This window comes from Tursiops truncatus, chromosome 2 (assembly GCF_011762595.2).
Source record: "Tursiops truncatus isolate mTurTru1 chromosome 2, mTurTru1.mat.Y, whole genome shotgun sequence".
Lineage (NCBI taxonomy): Eukaryota > Metazoa > Chordata > Mammalia > Artiodactyla > Delphinidae > Tursiops > Tursiops truncatus.
Genome location: NC_047035.1, coordinates 36,988,875 through 36,999,088, shown reverse-complemented (window position 1 = coordinate 36,999,088; position 10,214 = coordinate 36,988,875). Strand labels below are relative to the sequence as shown.

Here is a 10,214-nt window from a genome sequence, read left to right as displayed (position 1 = left end):
TTTACCCCGGGTTCCAGCTCGCAGCGCCGCGAGGTTGCCCCCGTCCCCCGCCGAGCCGCCAATCGCGGGATTCCAGTCGCTGGCCCGAGTCTCCACCCACTGGAAAAATTCCTGGTCCGCCCTCCCTGTCCCCTCCCGCGGCTGCTGCCGCTCTGCTCGGCCCCGACTTCCTGCCGGGCGCTGGAAGGCGCGCGCGGGCTGGGGTCCCCGGGGGCCGCGCTAGCAGCTGGCCGCGCCCCGGCCGCCAAGGGGCTGGCCGTGGGCGGGAGCGGCCGGCAGCCTCGGCCCCTTCCCGGAGCGACATTCAAACTCGCGCCCGCGTTGCGGCGGCACCTGGGTGGCTTCGCGCGCCGTGCGTTCTGGATCCAGCCGGGCGGCCGCTGCTCGGTGAGTGTTCGTCGGTTCTCCCCGCGTCCTCTGCGGGCGCAGCGGGCCGAGCGGCAGTGCCCGGAGTGGTTTTGAAGCTCTCGCCCTCCCGGGCACCCGCCCCAGCCCCCTGCGGGGTGAGGACTCGGCGCGGCAGAGAGGGGCCCGGGGCCGCGTGGGCTCCTCCCAGGGCGACCCTCCAGGCCGAGGGCTGGAGCGCGGGAGGCTCGTGCAAGGAGACATTTTTCTGTCCTTTAGCCCCCACCCCGGAAACGAAAGGAGCGAATGCGCCCCGTGACTCCCAAGAGGCGCAGTTTGAAACCCGGGAAGCCCTCGAGGCGGCGCCCACCCGCGCCCACTGCGCGCTCTTTTGCCCGAGGGCTGGTCCTTGCCTCGGACTGTGGGCCCGGGAGGGGTGGACTCTTCTGGGGAAGGACCCGAGCCTCTGGTCCCGGGAGCCCAAAGGCGCCAGCAGCCTGTTCCGGGTTGGTGTCACACAGTACTCGCTCTGGGAATCTCACGCGTCCTGGAGGGATTAGAGTGGGTGCCAGCAGTGGGGTGTCGGGGAGCCGAAAGCACAGAAGCCACTGCCTGCCACTGCCTCCCTCGACCTCACCCACTCCCGAAACCGGTTTGGTTGATTTTCTCCTTATTCGCAGCCCTTTGGTTTGGAACGCTAGGAGGAGGCGTGCAAACTCGAAAATTTCAAGACGTTTTTAGGTAGCTACTTTTACTCTTTGGAGCTGCTTTTTAAAACAAAAGAAAGAACGGAGTGGGAAATGTAATGGTGGGAGGCTGGAGGGGTGTGGCCTGGGGTGGGGCGGTGTTATAGCGGCCACTGTAAGAGTTTCACCCTCGGAAGTCACTTGCCTGTCTCCTGTTCTGGGGCCCCCAGGAGGCGATCCGGATTGCATCGTCCTACAGGGAACCCTGGACAGGGGGTTCCCAGAGTCTCCTCAGCCCTGCCTCTGCACGCAGCTCAGTCACACCAACCTTGCTCAAAGAAATAATGAGGGAGAGTAATGACAGCCCCGGGGGCTCCCCACTGAGCATATTGCCAGCCTCCCTTAAGGCAAGTGCCTTTCTAGCCTCGCCTTTGCTGGACTGGGAGTGGAATCCTGAGTGACGTAGCTGGGAATGACTTCACCCTAACCATTTCCAGCAGAAAACCTAGGGAGTAAGAACCCAAAAAAGGTGTACCCCTTCCCTCTGTTGTTCACCCTCTTCCCTGTGGGCCTGGGATGCCTCATCTCATCTCCTGCTGTTAATACTCCTCTGTCTCTGCTGCCTGCACTCCCTTCCCAGAAGGCTGGGCAACCCCTTAGATCCCTGGATGTCTTGCTCTGGGGATGGGACAGGGAGTCTGCGTGGGGTAAACCAAGTCCTAGAAGCAGAGGAAGTGGTTTGCTTAAGAGCTGCCTTGGGCTTTTCTACTGCGTTTTATTAGAAGTGGCACACTGGGGAGAGTGGGAAGAGCACTGGCATGGGAGCCCAGCACAGGATTTTGCCTCCGCTTTAGTCCTGGCTCTACTGTATATGGCATCAGATTTCTAGAGTCATCTGGGCTGGAAGGCACCTCCCATGTGCCTAGGCCATTTACACATGCAGGCAGCAGAGCCCAGACATGTGACGTGACTGGAGCCTGGCTCCTGTTGGCCAAACAGGGACCAGAACTCAGATTTCCTCGTGGTCTAATCCATGCTTTTCCCAACGTGACCTGAGCAAGTCACATACTTTTTTCTGACTCAGTTTCCACATGAGTAGAGTTGGGGACTTGCCTGCTTTTCTTCACAGAGGCTGTGGTAAGGATCAAAGGAAGCCACATACATGGAAAGTGCTGCATAAACTCCTATACAAAATGAAGGGCTCACGGTGGCTAGGAGGGGCCCTCAAGAGCTTTACAATTTACTGGATACGTCCCATGTGTGCCACAAGGAGACGGTAGATACCAGGAGCCAATGGTGGATGTTTACACCCCTGGCCTGTAATAGCTCCAGGGTAAACATTTGCCTTACCAAATCCACAGCTCTCCCAGGGTCACTGTGTTTACCCTGGAGGTGGCCAAAGGCCATGGCCTGAGGGATGGCCAGGGCAGGAGGGGAAAAGGAGCTATGTTCCAGATGTATGGCTTGCCCCTTCACCTCCACTCTCCTCCTCAGAACCTTGTGAAGGCTCTGGTTCCAAGTCTGGGGGTTGCTACAAGCCCAGGCTGAGCACTGACTTTGGAGGGTTAATCAGGAGATCAACTAGCTATTCCCTGTTGTGTTGAGGGTTGAGGGGACTCTGGGCATTGGGAGGGTGCTGCCTTTGCAGCTGCACTGAAGGCTGTCTTCAGCTCCTCATTTGCCCCCCTCTCCCCATCCCAGGCTGCCACTCTGGCCCAGGCCGCTGCTCAGTCCTGCCTCTCTGGCCAGCTGCATGTCCATAGGCCTTTGTTTCAGGGTTGCAAGCCTGCCCTCCCCAGCAGAAGCCCTCAGGTTGGGGCCCTGGCAGCTGGAAATCACTCCTGCCAGCAGGAAGGCTTTACTGGAGTCCACAGGGGACCTGGCAGACCTTCATTTCCTCTTGTAGGCCCCAGCTGGAGCCCCCAGCTTGCCCCTGGCCAGATTCTCTCACCATCTTTTCTCATCTTTCCTCCCCTGAATGGATGGGTCATGCTCTTTCTCTTCCTACACTCACACTTCTTAGTTCTATTTTAAAGGATTCATTCATTCATTCAGCAGTTTTTTTTGGCATCTACTATATATGAATGCTGGACGCAGAGGACACAGCAATGAACAAAATATACGACAGTCATTGACTTCATGGAGCTGGCTTCTGGTGGGGGGAAGCTGTCAATAAGCAAGACAGATAGTGGAAAGCAAGTTAATGATAAGCAGAGCAACATGATAGGGAGGGTGGATGTGAATTGTCATGGAGGGGGTGAGATGGCATTTTAGATGGGGTGGCCTGGGGCGCATCCCGAGGAAGGGCTATTTGATAATACCTGAAGGAGGAGTTTCCCTTCATCTCTGGTTTCCTTCCTTTTCTTTTCTTTTCTTTTTTTTTTGCGGTACGAGGGCCTCTCACTGTTGTGGCCTCTCCCGTTGCGGAGCACAGGTTCCGGACGCGCAGGCTCAGCGGCCATGGCTCACGGGCCCAGCCGCTCCGCGGCATGTGGGATCTTCCCGAAGCAGGGCACGAACCCGTGTCCCCTGCATCGGCAGGTGGACTCTCAACCACTGCGCCACCAGGGAAGGCCCTCTGGTTTCTTTTCTTGTAACCCAGTTGAAGCAACTCACTGCAGGGCTTGACAGCTTACTAGCCCTGCGGTGCTAAACTCCTTTGAGCCTGTGTTTCTCACCAGTAAAATGGAGTTAGTCATCATACCTACCACATACGGCTTTGTGAGACTGAACAATGAGCTAACGTGTGTTAAAGGCTTAGCAGAGCCTACAGAGGTCATCAGTAAGTGATAATCTTTTATTTTGTTATTTCTCCAACCCAATTCTGCAGGGGTAGCCCAAGATATTTAATGCCATTCCTAAATGAAAAGCTTTCCGTTTGAAGAATTAGGCAAGTGGGGAATTAGAGGCAGGTGAAAATCGAAACCCTAGTTAGTGCAGACTTTCTAGTTGGTGGGGCTTTTCAGCCATATCCTAGATGCTCAGGGGTTGAGGATGTGGGCCTCCCAGGTGTGTGTGCTGCTTCCCCTGCTGACAGGGTGAACTGGGGGCAGCCCTGATTCTTCTCCCTTGCTCTGGAATTCCCCTTGCTTCCAAGCAGCCCTGGTGAATCACACCTTCGTTCCTGGCTTCTCTGTCTCACAGCTGGGAAGACTATCTGCCCCTCCCCCAACGTCCTGTAGATAAAGTACCCTCAGAGAGGGAGAGAAAGGGATGGTGAGAACGAGGGAGGGGCAGGGGAAAGCTGGGCAGATGGGTGGAGCTGTTTTAGGAGAGCCTGCAGAGGTGCAAGAGGATTCTGATGAAGGCCTAGAGGCAGCCCCAGAAAAGGTTTCAAGAAGTGTCCACCATGGACCAGAATTTGTGTCCACCATGGACCAGAGTAACAGAATGGACAGGCACTATGATGCTCAGAGTCCGGCTGGACTCTGCTCAGCTCTGCACTGCTTCCACCCAGGCATTCTGAGGAGTCTCTTCCCCTCTCTGCTGGAACCGGGCCCTTAAAGGGAGGGACCTCATCTCAAAGCCTGCGGTCAAAAGCTGCGGTGAGCGGTTTCCTGGGGGCCTGGCCCTGGCTCAGGAAGCAGGGGTGGGTGGTGGAGGGCGGGTCCTGGGGGAGTGGTCATCAGCCAGACCACTCCCTCTAAGAGCCCTGTCACCATCCAGCAGGAGCTGGACAGCCGAGCGGGCCCTGTGGTGAAGGAGCTTCCCGGTGCCTGGAAACCAGGTAAAGCTAGATATAATATGGCTTCAGAGGAAGTGGTTGGGAAGGTCCAAACAGCCTCAGGCATTTTTATGATGTTGGGTGACCTCAAGTCAGAGGGGAATGAAAACTGGGTAGGGTCAACGAGCCTGTGGTCAGAAGGAGGAGGTACATCCAGAGATGCCGGCATCCCTCTGGGTGCTGGCTGTCTGGGATAAAGGCTGGCTTTGTCAACAGGGTCTCTGCTCTGTTCTTATTTTGATTAGCAGCTCTCTGAAGGCAGGGACTCTGAGTCATCTTTGTTCCCACATTGCATGGAGAACAGTGTAAAGTGTAATCAACAGGGCATGATGAGCTTGTGCTGGGGTCCCACCCTGAGGGCAGTCTGGGCTCGGTGATCTCATCTGCTCCAGTTTTTGTTCCATGGAGTTAGAGGAAGAAGTCAGTGGTGGGGGTCAAGCCTAGCCCTTGGTGGGTTGTTGCCATCTGGGAATGCCAGCCAAGGGAGAATGGGCTTTTTATAGTTCTCTTGCTGGCCTTTGGGGAGGGAGCCCTCCTGGCTTAAGCTCAAGGAGTGGATTTTTAAGGACTCTCAAATTCTGTTTCGTGCTGAGCAGACTCTGGGCCAACCACAGGACCTGAATGAGGTACAGATGGGCACAATGGTAACTGTGCCTGTAGCCTTTTGGGAGATAGAGTTGGAGGGTACTAGGGGTTGCTCTGATGGTTGCTGGAGTTTGGCTGAGACTGGAGGGAGAGATGCTACAGGAGTGAAGTCTATTTCACTATGGTAATGGGATCTCGGGAGGGAAGATGGGTTCTACAGGTACTGGAAGCTCTTAAAAAGTCGTATCCTTTACTCTCCAGGCCACAAGACTGTGTGTGTGTGTGTGTGTGTGTGTGTGTGTGTGTGTGTGTGTGTGTGTGTGTGTGTGTGTGTGTGTGTGTGTGTGTCTGTGTGTGTGTGTGTGTGTCTGTGCACATAAATCAGAGGTTCTTGACCGATAGATGTCAAGTGTTTATTGAAAGGAAAAGAGAACCAGTATTCTTGTGGTCTCTATCCTGTGCGTCGCTACATCCCCAGTGCTTGAGGCATAATAGGATTCAATAAATATTTGTTGAATAAGTAAAACCCTACTGTGTGATGAACCTTTAGGAATTAGAGAAATTTTCATGCTCTTCACAAATGTTCTAATCCTGTCTGGAAGTATCTAGGATAGAGTATAATATTCTAAGAAGTTGAACCTGTGGTCAGCTGCTCTGGCACAGGGGCAGGCAGCTCTGTATTCCTCCAGCCTGGGCAAGTGAAAGGGTGCCTGGGGTCACTGGGACCAGTCCTCCTGGGCCTGCTGAGAGTTTGCCCCCATGAATGTTGTGTCCAAAGTGGATGGTAGGGTGTGCTTATAGTCTAGAATATAGTTCATTCCATAATATGTCCTATAATATCCCATAACACGTCTCCTACCCTATTCAGGACATGGCCACCCAGTAGCCTTGCTTATCTGCATGGAGCCAAGAAGGTCTCCAGATGAGCCAGGACTCAAGTTCCTGCATTTTTTTCACACCAGCTCCCTAAGACCCTGTTTAACTCTTTTTTTTAAAATACATTTATTTTATTTATTTATTTTTGACTGCCTTGGATCTTTGTTGCTGAGCGCGGGCTTTCTCTAGTTGCGGTGAGTGGGGGCTACTACTCTTCGTTGTGGTGCGCGGGCTTCTCATTGCGGTGGCTTCTCGTTGCGGAGCATGGGCGCTAGGCGCATGGGCTTCAGTACCTGTGACGCGTGGGCTCAGTAGTTGTGGCGCACGGGCTTAGTTGCTCCGCGGCATGTGGGATCTTCCCGGACCAGGGCCCGAACCTGTGTCCCCTGCCTTGACGGGTGGATTCTTAACCACTGTGCCACCAGGGAAGCCCTGTTTAACTCTTATATAGGAGTTGTGTCATCCTATTTCCAAGCCCGCAACTGAAAGGAAGCAGCAAAGGAGAGTGTAAAGAGACCAGCATAGAGAGGAAAAATGACCACAGTGCAACTGAGAGTTGACACTGAGAGTGGACAGAGATCAAGACACTATGCAAAGCAAGCACGAGCGTAAGAGCCGGGGGTCATTTATTTAGGGGGAATGGCTTGGCACGCCTTGGCCCTTGGGGGGATCATTATTTTGATAATTGATGCTTTGCTGGTAATTGTGACCCTGAGTCATCAAGAAAAGGTTAAATGTTGTTCCCTTGACTGTTTAGGAAGGCAGGGAAGGAAGTGTGTAACATGTTTTTAAAAGATGTCCCAGTCAGATAGACTAAAAGTTTTAAAAGTGTTGACACTTAGGTAATATCACTAGTCCTCTCAACAAGGCAAAAAATAAGTGGTGGTACCCTCAACTACAGATAAGGAAACTGAGTCCACCCCCACACACAAGGTAGGTAACTTTTCTGAGGTCTCTCAGCTAAGACTTGGCAGGGATGAGGTCTGAACTTCTAAATGACTCTGGAGCACGTGCACTGAACTCTACCCCAGACTGTTTGGAAACCGGGCACACTCTTGAAAACATGGCTCTTGGACAGCTCTCTCTGCAGGGGTTCCGGCTAGTCAAGGTTTTACTGTGTTACTGTGGAGCCAGGATGGACCCAAACTTAATTCAGCTCCACGCATAGCAGACTGCCAGTTATCCTAAAGGACGCTTGCCTCAGTGGAAACAAGAATGCCTTTAATACATTTACATTTTAAGCACCTGCCTGGGTGCCACACAACACTTGCTGAGGCCAGAAAATGATAGGGAGGAGCTGCAATTTCAAAAATCCCAGGCCTCTTTCCGTCAGGAGCTTTTGTTCCTTTGTTTTGGTTCTGGACGCTGCTGAAAGATGCTGTGCTGTGCAGTCTCGGTGCTGGTTGTTCCAGTCTGTCTCCAGGGTGGCGGGGCCCGCCCCTGTGTAGGAACCCCTACCCCCATGTTCCCACCATCCAGATCTGGCAAATGGTAATTTTATCCTATTTACTTCTCTCATTTTTTATAGAGATAGAATGTTACAGATGCAAATGAAGCTTTCTTTTTCTTCCTAATAGCTTTCTCTTCCCTCCTTTCCGCCCCAGAAGTAACATTCTCTTGAATATGGTGTTTATCATTTCTATGAATGTTTTTATACTTTTTACTGTTGTCTCTAAGTAATTTATAGTTTCATGCTGTTTTAATTTTGACTTGTATAGCATCATGTTGAATGAACATTGTTGTCTAGATTTACCCATGTTGAAATATTTAAATCTAGTTTATTCGGTGAACTGTTATATGGTTTCTATTGCATATTACAATTCCCTTATGGACAGACATTTAGGTTGATTCCATTTTCTCACCTCTCTGAGTAATAACTGTATTTATCATCCATGTGCCAGTCTTCTCTACCATATGTATCAGTGGTGGGATTACTGGGTTATAAATTTTGCTTTTCAAGATACGGTCAAATCATGTCCCTGAGTGATTTGTAACCAATTTATGTTGTTACCAGAAACATGAGTGCCCCTATTTCACTAATATTGGGATTGTGTCTTGCAATCTGGTAGATGTAAAACGGTATTTTAAAATTAATTTATAAATTGTTTTTTTAAATAAGCGCTTTTGATTAAAGATAGAGATGAGCACTTTTCATGTTTATTGGCTAGCCATGTTTATTATTCTGTGAGGCTTTGCCCTTTACGTTAAAAAAATAAATTTTAACCAGGTAATGTATCCATATGATTCAGACCTTGAAAGGTAATACAGTGAAAAGTCTCCAACGTCTGTTCCCTTGCTCCCAGCTCCCCACCCTGTGACAAGTTAGAGGTTCCTGATACTTTTTCAGAGTTTTAATTGCCATTTTCTTTTTCTTGTTGATTTTTAGGAGTTAAAAAGTATATATATATTTATGTATGCTAAATAAATGATAATAAATAATCTTTTGTAGGTTATATTCATTACATATAGCTCTGGATTGTCTTAACCTTATTAATGCCATTTTTCATAGGGAAGTTTTAATTTTAATGTTGCGAGATTTGCCAGTCTTTTGTTCATACTTTCTGCGTCTTATTCAAGAAATCTTTTCCTACTCTGATTTTACAGAAACATATTTAGTCTATTTTCTTTTTAAATTTTGCTTCCACACTTACATTTTAAATTCACCTGGAATGTATTTCTTTTATGTGACAATGGTTCTCAACTCTGGCTACGTAGGAAAGCCTCATGAGGAGCTTTTTAAGAAAGTACGATTGTCTGAGCCTCATTTCAGATCAGACCCATAAAATTAAAATATCTCAGGGTGGAGCCTAGGCGTGGCTATGAAATGCCCCAGGTGACTTTTATGTCCAGCCAAGGTTGAGAACCACTCAACCCTGTAAGATGGAACTGATTTTATTTTTTCCAGAGCAATAGCCAATTTTTCCAGTACTAGTTACTGAACAGTCTATGCTTTTCCTGCTGACTTGTTACTGTTAAGATTTGATTGATAACTTTATTGAGATATAGTTCACATATCTTAAATTCACCCATGTAGAGTGGTTTTTAGTATATGTTCAGAGTTGTGCAACCACCCCTGCTATCCCCACATCTTTTTTTTTTTTGGTCGGGGGACCCTGTTGCTTGGCTTGTGGGATCCTCGTTCCCCAACCGGGGATCAAACCTGGGCCCTCAGCAGTGAGAGCTCGGAGTCCTAACCCCTGGACCACCAGGGAATTCTCTCCACTATGTAATCTTAAACCATTTTTATTACCCCTAAAAGAAGCCCTGTATCTTTAGTAATCATTTCCTATTTCCTCCATCCCCTAGCCCCAGGCAATCACTAATCTACTTTTATCTCTCTAGATTTGCCTATTCTGGACATTTTACGTAATGAGTTCATACAATATATAGTTCTATTGACTAGCCTTTTCCATTTAATGTAATGTTTTCGAGTCATCCCTGTTGTGGCATGTTATCAGTTCTTCATTCTTTTTTATTGCCAAATAATATTCCATTGTATGGGTATACTACATTTTATTTATCCATTCATCAGTTGATGGACATTCTAGCTGTTTCCACTTTTTGGTATTATAAATAATGCTGCTATGAACAGTTGTGTACAACTTTTTGTACTCAGCATACAGATCCCCTAGCTTCTATATGACCTATGGGGAGATGATTATTTACAAGTTAACTTTTTGAGGAATCGTTACATTGTTTTCCAAATAGGCTACACTATTTTACATTTTTTTTTTTTTTTTTTGCGGTATGCAGGCCTCGCACTGTTGTGGCCTCTCCCATTGCGGAGCGCAGGCTCAGCGGCCATGGCTCACGGGCCCAGCCGCTCTGCGGCATGTGGGATCTTCCCGGACCGGGGCACGAACCCGTGTCCCCTGCATCGGCAGGCGGACTCTCAACCACTGCGCCGCCAGGGAAGCCCTATTGTACATTCTTACCAGCAATGTGCAAGGGTTGTAATTTCTCCTCATCCTCACCATTACTTGTTATTGAACATGGTT

The 10,214-nt window shown here is 49.8% G+C and overlaps 1 protein-coding gene across 3 annotated transcripts in view; it reads left to right on the top strand.

Annotated features, from left to right (window-relative positions):
* Window positions 1-253: 253 nt before the first annotated feature.
* Window positions 254-10,214, top strand: part of PLEKHG3 (pleckstrin homology and RhoGEF domain containing G3) — a 42,410-nt gene continuing 32,449 nt past the window's right edge. The window contains exon 1 of one of the 3 annotated variants that reach the window (XM_033851056.2): window positions 254-387. Coding sequence is in view for 1 of the 3 variants with exons in the window: in XM_033851054.2 (XP_033706945.1) it covers window positions 7,705-7,707 (3 nt within the window). In the remaining 2 variants the exon portion in view is untranslated. Of the gene's footprint in view, window positions 388-4,736; window positions 4,759-6,687; window positions 7,708-10,214 lie in introns of those variants that run through there. The other 2 variants (XM_073800370.1, XM_033851054.2) reach the window with 2 other exon arrangements.